Raw genomic sequence first — 13,353 nt, 5'->3', positions numbered from 1 at the left:
CATGTGACCAACGTTTGCACCCATTTACATATCTCGTGCTCTACCTCAGGAGGTTAAATTTCGAACGTGGTGGTCATTGCTGCCAATATCAGAATATCATGTTGAAAGTGTACTTTCGCTAAAAGGGGATTCAGTTTTGTTGTAGTGGAGGTTGGCAGTCAGTAAATAATTTGAACCTAATCTTCTAGCTTATCAGTGCCCATCATGATGAAATAAAACGTGCAAAGGAATACTTTACTGAGCCTCAATGAAGGTGATTCGTCGAGCTCAAAAGAAGTGGTCGAACCGGCATGCGATATATTGCATCTTTTAAGTAAAAAATCTCCGCGTATTTTGAAGTTTTTTCAAAATGAAGGACGATAGCCCCTGCGCATGAACCTAAAGAATCATTCTAAACTAAAAAATTGGCAAAATTCTGAGAGATGAAAGCAGAATGGTGTTTGGAAAAAAACCTCGCATTCGATTCAGCAATCGATTTCTGTATCGTATGCAAGGTTTTTTTCCAAACTCCATTCTGCTTTCATTTCTCCGAATTTTGCCGATTTTTGGATGTAGAATGATTATTTAGGCCTATGTGCAGGGGCTATTGTCCTTTGTTTTGCTAAAAATTCAAAATCCGCTGAGATTTTTGACCTAATTGGTGCAATATTGATTGCATGCCAGTTCGACCGTGTCACTTGAGCTTGACCAATTGCCTGAAGACAAAACTAAATGTTTGTTTTTTTGCTAGGACTTAACAACAATGAGCTTCTAAGCATTGCAGGGATGAAAAGTGTAGGGCTAGTCAAGTTTCTGGGAATTGACATCAAACAGAAATCGAAGTGGGATGTCACAACTCAAAAATTAATAAGAAAACCAAATTCCTTAAGCCACAAGATAAATTTCTGCCCAGAAGCTCTTTTTCCATTTTTTTCAATTGACACTATCAACTCAGGGTGTCTTTTTAAAGAAAACTTCAATTTTTGATCGGACTAAGGCTGCTAGGGCTGTCATTGCATGAATTTTTTAAAAAAGGGAAATTTTGGATGTTTAAAGTTTGCGTGTCACCTCTTGAATCTTACTATGGACACTGTGGCTGTTAAAGTAACATTCCAGCTAAGCTAACCTTAGCATTCATATTAACATTCAAGAGTTGTCGCGCAGATTTTTAACATCGGCTACAGAGCCGGAGTTACCTACTTGCCGCATGGGCCGCCTGTATTTTGCCGCCCCCTTCTCATTCGTTTTGGAACATTGATAAAAACCATCAAGTGAACGTGACGGAGGGGGAGGGGTGCATAAGACGCGTTTACCTACTCGATGTTGGATACATTTTTTGCGAAAGCCGTGTCAACACTACTAGCAAAATTTCACGGAACTTTGCGGGAAAGTTAAGTTCCGTAAACCTATATCTGTGTGAACAAAGTCCTCCATCTATAAGAAATTAACCAAAAAATTATGAAAGAACAAACATAAATGAGGTTTAATAATTTTAACTTCCGCTGCTGCGCCGCGCCGCGCTGATCGCTGTGTGTTTGGCGCAATGCGTGAAGTATTCCTACAGTCTTGTAGGCGCTATGCGTTTCACGCCAACCGCTCGCGCTCCTGACCGCGCGCTTTGTGTTTGACGCAATGAGTGAAGTATTCATGCAGTCTTGTAGGCGCTAACATGTGGTACATGCCGACCGCCGCGCCGAGGGCTTGTCCTTTTCATCTCAGGCCAAATTGCGTGTTTAGTTCCTGCTCTCTTACCTCGACTAATTGAAGATGCTGTCTCTAGTAGGTATCACCGGAAAACGACAAAATTAAGAAATTACTATACTCTCAGGAAAGAGAGATTTTGTGCCCTTTTCTCATTGATTATTTTTTTTTTTCTGAATCCGATTTTTTTTTTATACCTACGTACATTTAAAAAAATTGCAAAATTTGCCGCCATGGGCCGCGGCCCATGTGGCCACCCCCTTTTTATCCGGCCCTGATCTGCGATGTTATTTCAGCAACTTTTTCTTCTGGGTATCTAGCTATCTATGTAGGTCCAACAACACATATTTTAAAGATTTCAATGAAGTGTCTGAAACTGCGGTAGTTTAAGAGACTCTTAATTATTATAAAAAAAATTTCTCTCTGCATTCTCTCATTCTCCAGCAATATCTTACTTAATGAGGGTAGCGGTATATTTGAAAATTTGTAGGTATTCGAGTTTCGCCCCCGCAGCTCCCCCTCTTCTATCAAACGTAACGAAGAAGTCCCTTTTTGATGGAACACAGCCCCTGATGATCAGGGGAAAAGAAGCCAGCAGGGTTCTCTTTTCGCTTAAATATTCAAATTAAAGGTGATTCCTCCGAAACAAACGTCTTCGGTTTTCTTTTCTACCTTTTGATAAATTTTATTCTCTTTCGCTGTTTGACAACGCGGAGAAAACAAATTGACGCGCGAACGTCAAAACGTCAAAAAAGTGACGTCAGGTGGCGTTCTCGCAACACTCACCATGACTCATCGGAGATGGTGAACGTTGAGAACCGTTCACTCCACGTATACGTTGCCAAGTTGTTACAAAAAACCGGAAAGGCGCTTATTTTAAAATTGATTTTCTCCGACTATCTGACAACCATGTCCGTAGTCCTGACAATCTGACATCGAACGCCGGCCATGATTGCACACGACTCATCATGTGCAAACTACCAAATTTAACGTTTTTGAACGTTCTAAAGCGTGTTCCGTCGTTTGAAATCGTAGTTTCATTGCGCTGACATTACTGAGTATATAAACTTGCGATCGTTCCACTCCTAACATCCGTGAAGTGACCATCTGCGTGAGTGAACGTGTGCTGGAACCCCCGCATCTTCAACTACGAAAGCTTTATCAGGTACTCAACACCAGTTAATTCGTTAATTTCCTGTGAATATTGTCGTTCAGGTACGAGAAAAATGACAGCGAGTGACGACAAACCCTCAAGTGGGTCTAGGATTATTCAGGTCACCAACATAGCTCCTCAAGCCACCAAAGACAAAATGCAAACTTTGTTCGGTTTCATCGGTAAGATCGATGACATTAGGCTCTACCCAACCGTTCGAGATGCTGTCGTGCCTGTTCAGTCTAGGATTTGCTACGTCAAGTATGCTGACCCCATAAGCGTAGGCGTAGCGCAACATCTCACTAACACTGTTTTCATTGACCGCGCTCTGATCATCACACCCTATTCTTCATCGGAAATCCCCGACGAGTACAGAGCATTAGATATTGCCCATCAAGCAAGTGGTGTGCCAGGTTTATACCCATCTGATCCCAAACTGCCGCCTCACGTCACGAACCAAATTGAGGGTATTCCTCCTAATCAAATGATTGTAACTCATGACCCGGTGCTGGTATCCAACGGTCTACCCCTGTATCCTCCTCTTCCGGTGACCTTTGACTCCCGCAGAATCGAAGAAATTCGACGCACTGTTATGGTTATGAACATTGATGATTCATACACTGCTGAGCAGTTGATAGATTTCTTCGCACATGCAGGCGAGGTGAAGTATCTGAAGTTTTGTTCCAGGGACAATGACAGTAATCGTTATGCCCTGGTCGAATTCACAGAGCAAAGCAGCATCATACCCGCATTAAAATTAAACGGTGCCCAAGTTGGCTCTAAAATGATCCAAGTCCACCACGCTACTCAAGCTATCACCAAACCTATGGCAAAAAGTAATGAGGCAGCGCAGCGTGAGATCGAGGAAGCTATGACCAGAGTTAAAGAGGCGCAAAGCTTGATTTCAGCTGCTATAGATCCAGTCATTGGAATCTTATCAAAAGATAAGAAACGAAGCAGAAGTGGATCAAGATCCAGGCACAGGTCTAGATCAAGGTCCCGCGATAGAAGTCGTCGTCACAGAAGGTCTAGGTCCCGGTCTCGTAGATCTAGATCAAGACATCATTCTCGCAAACATGGCCGATCTCGATCAAGATCAAAACGCTCTCGCTCAAGATCCAGGAGATCTCGCTCTCGTGACCGTCGCAGATCTAGGTCCCGTGACCGCCGTCGCTCTCGCTCTAGAGATCGCAAACGATCAAGATCTAGGGATCGCAAATCAAAATCCACTCGTGATCATCGAAGACACTCTCGCTCCAAATCACGCTCTAAAAGATCCAGGTCCCGATCTAGATCCAAGTACTCGAAACGAGATTCCAAGTCTTCAAGACATGATGATAAAAGGAAAGACAAGAAGTCCAGTGACAAAGATAAGACTACTGATGATAAAGATAAGTCTAAAAAGTCATCATCTCCCAGTCGCCGGTCCTTCACTCCTCGGCGAAAATCCTCGAGCCGTTCACCTGCTAAGCGTGGATCCCGCTCTCCCACCCGTACCAGTAAAACAAGATCTCCTTCTGGGAAACGTTCTTCCTCTAAAAAACGCAGTGTATCCAGAAGAAGGAGCGGTTCTATTTCGCCTCGGCGGCGCTCTCGCAGTCCTGTTCGCAGTGGCTCTAAACGCCGCAGCACATCTAAGGCCAAGGAGCGCAGTATCTCTCCAAAAAGTCATCGCAGTGGCTCTATCAAAAGCCGTCGTAGTACCTCAGCAGATCGTCCCAGAGGCTCTAAATCGCCCAGTCGTAGATCAACTTCTGTAGAACGAGGTAGAAGCACATCATTGCGACGCCGTAGTCCAACACCTGACCGTGATCGCAGTAAATCCACTTCTCGTCATCGCTCTTCAGGTAGAAGTCGCTCACCACGCTCTTCTTCCAGGCGTACGAGTAAATCCCCAGCTAGGAGGAGTACCAGTCGATCACCCTCACCTCGGCGTCGCAGCCGTTCCTTTTCTTCTTAAATGAGACTCAATTCTTCTGAGTCTTTTTTAAGTTCACGCCAGAGAAGAGGCATTGAATTCTGAACCATAAATGTTGATTGATCGTTCATTGACAAATGAAATTTCTTTTTATGCTGTCTTTCGAGAACCTAAAGTTCATTGAGTTTCACTGATAAATTAAAGTTTCCGAGTCAAGAAAATTTGATGAAATAATGTAACATTTTGCCTTCTCCTCATTTTTCTCCAGCATTTCATTATGAGGCTCCTAGTTTTACATGAATGTAAGTGATACTATATTCTGAAGTCTGACAGTTTTCAATAATTATAACCTTTGAACAAGCACCATTTTATCACTTTTAGCAACATAGTAATTCACTTTGGGTTGCCTAATGTAGGTAATAAGACTTATAATATCGATGGCGATAGTCAAAAGATGGATACCTCCAGTAGAACCGTGGTATATCTCCCGCTGATGTCTTATTTTTTTTAAAAGAAAACCAAGCGACAGTTTTTCTTGTAACGTTCTGTTTATTTTCTTCATTCATTCAATTATAATCACAAAAACTTTTAATTAATTAAAATCGTTAGTCTCTTTTCAAAGAAACGAAACATAATCAGTAATTTTGGAATGTTTATAGACTTACACACTTCCTGACTCAAGCTATCGATATGACATCGCCTTGGTCATTCTAGTGAGCGTCATAGATTAATGTTGCTAGACTAAGCTTCATTAACATTCTCTTGACCTTTTTTTTGTTTTGGATTTAAGAAATTAGTTTTTTAAGTTAAAATAACGATTTTTATCTAGGATTTTCTAAGAATCTTAGGTTCCTTGCAAAAAAAATTTTCCTCTTGTTTTCTTTCAAATGCCTCAATGAGAGAACTGTATCAGGCATTCTCAATATATCTTTGCCTATAATTATATTGGTTCCATGTCATCTGGGTTAATCCAAGTTTTATCAGTCCAGAAGAAACTTAAACTTGGAAACTCAAGACAGATTCCTTCATAAATCCCATCGTTCCCAATTCTAGTAATTGTTTCGATGTAGCAGGGATCAACAAGTTAATGCGACATACTTTGATAGTATTTTTAATTTATTTTAGTACTTTTGCTGTTTTAGAATTTTTCCTTGCAGACTATCAAGAATTCTTCAATATCTGTTAAGATTTTCAGATGTTGCAAATTCTAACAAACCTCAAGTTGGCTGAAAAAAAAAAATATGATTGTAAACTCTTTCTTCCCAGATTTAGCATTCAAATGCAGTTGAAGAACATAGCTTACCATCATTAACAAGTGTAATGAATTTCTTGAATATGTAATCAGAGATGAGACATGACTTGTCATTAATGGGTCTTAAGAACGTTTTGTTATTTCACAACAATAAATTTTTTTCTCAGCAAACCCACCTGCATTTACTTCAGTCTCTCTTTTATTACCCTGTTTTCCTAAGAGTTAGGAAACTTAGAATTCAATTTTTGAGCCAACCACATTTTTTTCTTTCCCCTTTAAGTCTTTCTTTTTCTCCTCTTTATTGCTCATCTCATTTTTTTTTTTTTTTTTTTTTTTAGTTCATAAATTTTGTGTTGCCAGAAAGCCTCCCGTCTCTTCAAGGCTGATCTGACTGTGTGTTATCGTTAGCACTGCATTTAGGAGGTAACAGCACTTTTTTTCTTCCATCAAGAGTACTGAAAAGTTATAAAATCAAGTTCATTTAAGGTCCTGAGTTGGAATCATCTTTTTTGAAAAATTACTTGACCTCAGCTCAGTGGCATTTGTTTTTCACTATTTATCACAAATAATAGCCAGTTTAAACGAGCTTCAATGGTAAACTTTCATTTGATCAAGAACTTTTGTAAAAATGTAGACTAGAGCCATGACCCTTCTCCAAATACCATCTCAAAATTTTTACCAGCAACCTCTTATTTTATGAGGAAACAGTTGCATCGTTCAACTTCAGTGCCAAATTTTTGTTGAAAATGTTTTAAAATCATGAAAACTGCAATTAAATTTCCATTCTCTCACATTTTTTTACCTTGGCCCAATATTTTTAACAATCCTGTAGCATCTTAAACGAAGAAGCAATCCTCTTTTGTCAGGCCCAGGATCTCAACAGAATTTTTGGAGTAAAGGTGTAGGTATTCTCCTTGAAATCAACTAGCAAATGTTTAAAACCTTCAAAGATTTCAATACCCGAAGTGCAAAACCACGAATGTCCGATGCGGTGTTTCAAAATTCCTGCTCCAATTATATGTTTTCGAAGAGAAACAAGACAACTTCTTAGCTTGAAATTTCTGTTGAATATTCTGCCAATTTCGAGAAAAAATCAAGGCAGTTTTCAAGGAAATACGTTGACTAATTTTCCTAAGTTGACCAAGAAAAAGTACGGTATGACAGGAAGTCTACAGCGTTGCAAATTAAGATATGTGGTTTCGCACTTTGACCTCCAAAATAACATTTTTGATCTTGGCAAATGTGGGTTTAGAACTGAGTATAAAAGCAAGAGGGCCGTTCTAAAGTCTCAATTTTTTCTGTTGTCAGGTACCAGCATCTCTGATTGGAATAAAGATTACCTATGACAAACTTCCTTGGAAATATAAGTCACAATGTTTCTTGATCACTGGAAGAGCCCTCGCAGTTGATTTCCGTCCATCATTTCAGTGTGCCTGATCATCCCATCTTGTACGTAAAAATGAACTGGAAAGTTTGTTATGAGATAAGAGAACATTATGTGCCCAGCAGGAGTGCAAGTAATATTGTTTTCCCCAGTTTTTTGAGAGCGTGAGGCTTCATACATATAATTTTTTAGAGAATTTTGAAGAGCACTTGAAAGTATCTACCCACTATTTAGAAATCGAAAGTCAGTCCAGCTTACTGTTTCCTCATTGTATGACCGCCCCCCCCCCCCCAAAAAAAAAACAAGCTTTCGAATAATGAAAAAGGAAGGGCGGGAAAAAACGAACAAAAAATCTTAAGTTTCCCCAAGTAAATCTTTTAAGTAATATCATTCACGGTCCCTTATTCTGTGCACTCCTGCTTAATAAATAGACCAGAGGTCCTTGCGAAGGAGGAATTAAAAGCATGTGGGCTCTCTTCAGTGTCTGGATAGAGGTTGTTATTGCTTTCTGAAAATGTTGCGATACCATGCCTGACTTACAGTGGTGAGGCGTGAATGATCGATTATCGTTATTTCCCCATTTAAACCTATGGTAAGAATCGATTATCGATGTGTTCGTTGCGAACACCCTATTTATCGATTCTTTTCCACAGGTCTAAATGGCAGATCAATAGATGTATTGCAAAGGACGCCACGCCACTGCTGACGTACTACTTACCCAAGGCCAAGTGAAGGCACCACGTATCTTCAAAGCATGAATACGGTGAAACTGCAGGAATGCATAACTTGCTGTATGACTTTAAAGACATCCTGTCTTAATTTATTTTCCAATTGGAAAAGCACTAAACATCGTTTCTTAAAACATAACTTGATCTTCCCTCCCTGCGTGAAGAATATTCTGTAAAAATTATAATATTGGATTGTTCTCCTTCGATGAAAAAATTTTGGATCTGAGAATTTGAAAACATTTGAGATTTTTCTCAATGAAATGCGTTTTTGCAGTTTCACTGTCAAAAAGAGTGATTTGATTTTGTAGCCTCAAAAACTTGGAGAATTAAACTAGGATCAGTTTTAGAGGCAGCATACTTAATAAGTCATATACTTATTTTGAGAATCCACTAGTGTCTCATATGAAAGAGACTTGCAAGAAAACTTGTCTGGTCCTGCAGAAAAAACGCTAGGAACTCAATTTTTATGAATTCTTTGAATTTCAGTTCATGCAATCTAAATTAGCGCTATGTAGGTACCTACTGTCTCAGAAATCAGTTTGCCATGAATATCATTTGCAGCCATTCTTACAGCTAGAATGCAGAAAGGTTAGACTAAGTGCAGGAATGCCCCGATTATCTGACATCGTCAAAAGTAAGTTTGGTATCGATCGAAAGCAAGGAAGCTGACACAACAGAAACCAGTTTTTTTTGGCCAAAAATTGATTACATGAGTGGTCTGGTTATATATTTTTTTTCTCTCCCAATTAATTGACTATGTTTTGCGAATATGATAGAAAAGTGACCAAGCTTATATTTTTTGGTCACCAACAGCCTGAAATGGCATTTTTTCAGTCTAATATGGTGGTTTCAAGTATCAGACTTTTTTTATATCCGACGCGCCCTTGTCACAAGCTGCCAGATAATCAGGGCATTACTGTACACTGAAAAAAAAAGAATCTTAAATTTGCAGCCAAGAAGTATTTCTTCTTAAATCAAGAATTTTTCTGGTTAATACAAGCTACTTTTTTGCTTAACCCATGTCTCATTTGTCTTGTATCAAGAAAAAGTCAGCTTAAAGCAAGATAAAAACAATTCTTGGCGGCAAATTCAAGAATCATCATGCTTGATCCAAGCTACTTTTTTTTTCACTGTATGCTTATTTCTGTGTCAACAAATTCTCCAAGTCTACCGAATGAAAATAAAAACCCTCTAGACTACAGACTAATGACACTTTTTGGTTTTGTGTTTTTTAGACACTAACTCAGAGTTGTATCAAATGTGTCATCAGAGAAGGACTTGAAATTGAATGTTAAGATGACCACCTGCGATCAGCTATCCTCCAAAGATTCTAACTCCACAACTATCACTGTCTTTTCGTTAAACTGTTGGTAGGTCTTTCTTCTCATTACTCAGAATGTCGCAGGGTTTAACTGCAAATTAAATTAATTCCACTTCCACTATCTAATATTTGTATCCTCCTCGAAATTCCCTCTAAGAGATACTAAAAATTTGACCAATAACAAGAATGGTAGAAAAGTGAGCAAAATTTTTTCTGCACAGTCGCCGATGGAAGAGAGTGTTCCTGGAAATATTCTCAGCGTCAACGATGTTTCAAACACTGAACAGGCAAGAATAACCTGACAGACAGCAATTATGAGTCTTTAATACTTGATGATTAGTCATAGGAAAAGAGCCCTTAACTTCAGATGGCTCAATTTTTAGACTAGCGAGTAATTAGAATTTGGGTAAAAGACACTATATTTCCGTTTGAAGGGGAATCGACTGCAAATGTCAGCTGACCTCTCCTCAAAATCTGAAGTTTTTTTCCTCAATACTGCTCATAAATGCATCAATAATGCATAATTCATTAAGCTCTAGAACTGTTAATTTTTGGGTCTTTTACTATGATCAGAATCGTCCTTCTCAAGCCGTACCTAGTTGGAAAATTATTCAAATTTCTAGTTCTTGGAGGCAAAGGATTCTTTCCCCCTGACTTGTTGTGAATGCTTAGCCTATTAGGCTGCATTTGCATTCCTTACATTAATTTAATCAAGAAGCCCAAACCTCCAAATTTTTATCATTTTTCATTGGGCCCTCGTTTAGGTACCTTCAAGCAATTAGCATTTTCATATTTAAAAAAATATTTTGACTCTCGTCAAAGGCGTAATGACTTTTTTTTTGTTGAGGTAAGCAGATATTACAAAGGTTGATAGGGAGAAGAATTTATTTTACATTAAAAAGGTACATCAAAAGGTAGTGCTGTAAAATTTAACCCAGTCAGTTCATGATGAACGTAAGTTAGGTGTGTGTCAACAGAAGAAGAGCTCACACATCTTAGGTTACAGTTGTACACTGTTCTTTTCTAATTTGTGGTAAGTATCCACTAAATTTTTCCCTTTTTCATCAGATTAATGGATGAGGATAAATCAAGGAATGAAACCTTGGAAATTTTCCCTTTTTCATCAGATTAATGGATGAGGATAAATCAAGGAATGAGACCTTGGAAATAATGCTCATCAATAGCTTAACCATAACTTTTGATGGTTTAAGGTGATTCGATGGACGCCACATTTTGTGTCAGGACGGCATGCGATATATCGCATCAATTGGTTCCATTTTTTCAGCTACTCGTCATTTTTCTCCAATTTTGAGATCGCAATTCTGTTGTCAGGAGACTAAAGCACTCACTTACCAATTTTAACAAAGAAATTCAACGTAATAAAGGTGTGGTTTTTTTAGAGAGAAAACATCGCATTCGATACTGATATCGAAACTGCACTCGAATACGATATTTTCTCTCTAAAAAAACCACGCCTTTATTATGTTGAATTTCTTTGTTAAAATCGATAAGTGAGTGCTTTAGTTTCCTGACAACAGAATTGCGATCTCAAAATTGGAGAAAAATTACGAGTAGCTGAAAAAATGGAACCAATTGATGCCATATATCTCATACCGTTCTGACACAAAATATGGCGTCCATCGAATCACCATAAAATGAATACAAGGAGTATATATTTTCCAAGCCTGTTGGATTTCCTTTTTTTCTCAAAATTTGCCGCCGTAACTTGTTGCTAGCTCTGATGTACAGGCATATCATCATTTTCACCCCAGCCCTGGAAAGCATGGAATTAAATGGACAACAGGGCTTTTGTGGAAATCAAGATACGCCCTTACGTCAGAGGGGCGACAAATTACATAGGCAGTAGTGCTGTTTTTTCCTCACGAGCATTCTTTCAAAACTTACAGCATCTGTAAACTTCCAAAAAAAAAAAAAAAAATTAATTATCAGAAGAGACATGACAGAAAACACGCCTGGCAAAATATGATGGTACAATAAAAACGTCATAATGTCATAGCAATACTATTTTTGAGACAGGGCGTTGTTACAATGTTTTTGCACACTTTTTGCTGGGCAGAAAAGCTACTAAAGAAGATACCGTCGAATGAAAGGATGGCAACAGAGAGTTTTAAATTTAATGAGAGAGTACAAAATCCCTGAACGGCTGTAGAAGGACAGGGTCCTGTGGTTTATTGCTCTTTTGAACGTGTAATTCGTAACATTCAAATGTTTTTAAAAATAAGCCTGTCAAGTAATTACTTGAATTGTGTGAAGTTACTCAAAATATGTCTCCTTTTTACTTCTAGGCCCATTCCTTTTATTTAAAGTTTACGTTGATTTGATACTAACCACATTTCTCCCTTGCCAAAGCGCCCATCAAACTTAAAATCTGGAAAGTTGAAGCAAGGAACCTTGAGAAATGCCGCATAGTTTTATTGAGCACCCCGTATACATTTTTTGTGAATGATAGGATTTCTTTGATAATGAAAGAAATTTTCAAAGGTCCAGTCACACGATCAAATTGAGCCATCAAATTGGGCCTCTCATTGGTCGCATCCTCACCTCAGGTCTTTTTCCACCAATCGAGCTTCAATTTGATGGCTCAATTGATCGTGTCACTGGACCATAAGGTAAATAGTGCAGTAATATTTTCAAATCTTTGCTCAGAAAAATACGCTGCATTGCTGCATCTTTGAATACATTTTGACAGAGGAGTGGAACAATTTTGTCTGTTTTCTGATTCTGAAGGAGGGACAAATCTATCAATCCTGATTGAAATATTACCATGTTGAATTTTATTTTCATAAATAATTTTATGAGTATCAAAATATTGATAATTGTAGAAAACTTCTGTAGTGTTAAAATTAGCATTTATACATACATACATGTCGCTTTACAGCACTCCCTCGCGCTCTACGACTCCTAACCTCCACTGCTCTCTTTCAAACCACAAATCTTGGGGGATTGAGCACCTCAACATTTCTGCTTCAATCCCGTCCCTCCAACCTTTCATTGGGCGCCCTCTGCGTCTTCTCCCAGGAGGAACCCAGTCAAGGACCTTCTTCGGCAACCTGTCTCCTGCCATTCTCTGGACATGACCATACCAGATGAGTTGTTTTCGTCATAATGTCATGCACGATGGTCTGCTTGGCATCCATGATATCCCGTACCGTCTCATTCCTGACGCGATCCTTTCTGGAAATACCAGCGGATCTACGCCAGAAGTCCATCTCTGTTGCCTCTAAAACCTCCCGGGTCCGCTGTTTCATCGGCCATACTTCACACCCGTAGGTTACTATGCTCTTGACAATCGCGTTGTAAATCCTCCTTTTGTTCTCTTTGGAGATCCTTTGGTCCCAAAGGACTCCATTTAACATAGCGATTGCCCTCCTACCCAGCATATTCCTCTTCTTGATGGCCTGGTCCAATCTTCCATCCTGGGTTAAAAACACTCCTAAATATTTGTAAATATCGCAGCTTCCAATTTGCCGCCCATCCTCTAATTCTATACTTTGCTGATTCCCGCCAACGGTCAACTTCTCGGTTTTGCTGACATTCACCTCGAGGCCCCATTTCCGATACTCAGCCACCAACTTTCGAGTCATGTACTCAGCATCATCTTGATCTTGGGCGATAAGTACTTGGTCATCAGCAAAGCATAACGTGTAAAGAGTTTCTTCATTATTTAGAGGGACACCCATTCCGGAACATTTTTTCTTCCATTCACGCAGTACATGTTCTAAGTATATTTTAAACAAGGTGGGGGAGAGGCAACACCCTTGCTTTAGTCCCTTTGTTACATAAAAACCCCCCGACAAGCCCCCTTTACATTTAATTCTTGCGAAAGTCCCTTGATAAAAAAGCTTAATTGCATTAATTAGTCCACGAGTAAAATCAGATTTTTCCAAGGCCTCCCA

The 13,353-nt window shown here is 39.1% G+C and overlaps 2 protein-coding genes across 5 annotated transcripts in view; both read left to right on the top strand.

The window, feature by feature from the left end:
* The first annotated feature begins 2,572 nt into the window (after nucleotides 1-2,572).
* The window catches only part of nSMase (neutral sphingomyelinase), a 28,146-nt gene continuing 17,365 nt past the window's right edge, over nucleotides 2,573-13,353 (top strand). The window contains exons 1-4 of one of the 4 annotated variants that reach the window (XM_019043381.2): nucleotides 2,573-2,845; nucleotides 6,342-6,426; nucleotides 7,312-7,452; nucleotides 9,351-9,485. In XM_019043381.2, coding sequence (XP_018898926.2) covers nucleotides 9,412-9,485 — 74 coding nt within the window. In that variant the 5' untranslated portion in view covers nucleotides 2,573-2,845; nucleotides 6,342-6,426; nucleotides 7,312-7,452; nucleotides 9,351-9,411. The remainder of the gene's footprint in view (nucleotides 2,846-6,341; nucleotides 6,427-7,311; nucleotides 7,453-9,350; nucleotides 9,486-13,353) is intronic. The other 3 variants (XM_019043382.2, XM_019043383.2, XM_019043384.2) reach the window with 3 other exon arrangements.
* Srp54 (splicing regulatory protein 54) lies at nucleotides 2,845-6,174 on the top strand. Its single transcript, XM_019043380.2, has one exon. It carries the CDS (start codon nucleotides 2,907-2,909, stop codon nucleotides 4,791-4,793), a length of 1,887 nt encoding a protein of 628 aa, XP_018898925.2. The 5' UTR covers nucleotides 2,845-2,906; the 3' UTR covers nucleotides 4,794-6,174.

Source organism: Bemisia tabaci, chromosome 9, assembly GCF_918797505.1.
Source record: "Bemisia tabaci chromosome 9, PGI_BMITA_v3".
NCBI lineage: Eukaryota > Metazoa > Arthropoda > Insecta > Hemiptera > Aleyrodidae > Bemisia > Bemisia tabaci.
The sequence above is the reverse complement of the archived record's forward strand: the minus strand, read 5'-3'. Positions and strand labels throughout refer to the sequence as shown.

What these genes read in the sequence shown, in the direction of transcription:
- Srp54 (XM_019043380.2), top strand. Translation starts at nt 2,907, where the DNA reads ATGACAGCGAGTGACGACAAACCCTCAAGTGGGTCTAGGATTATTCAG.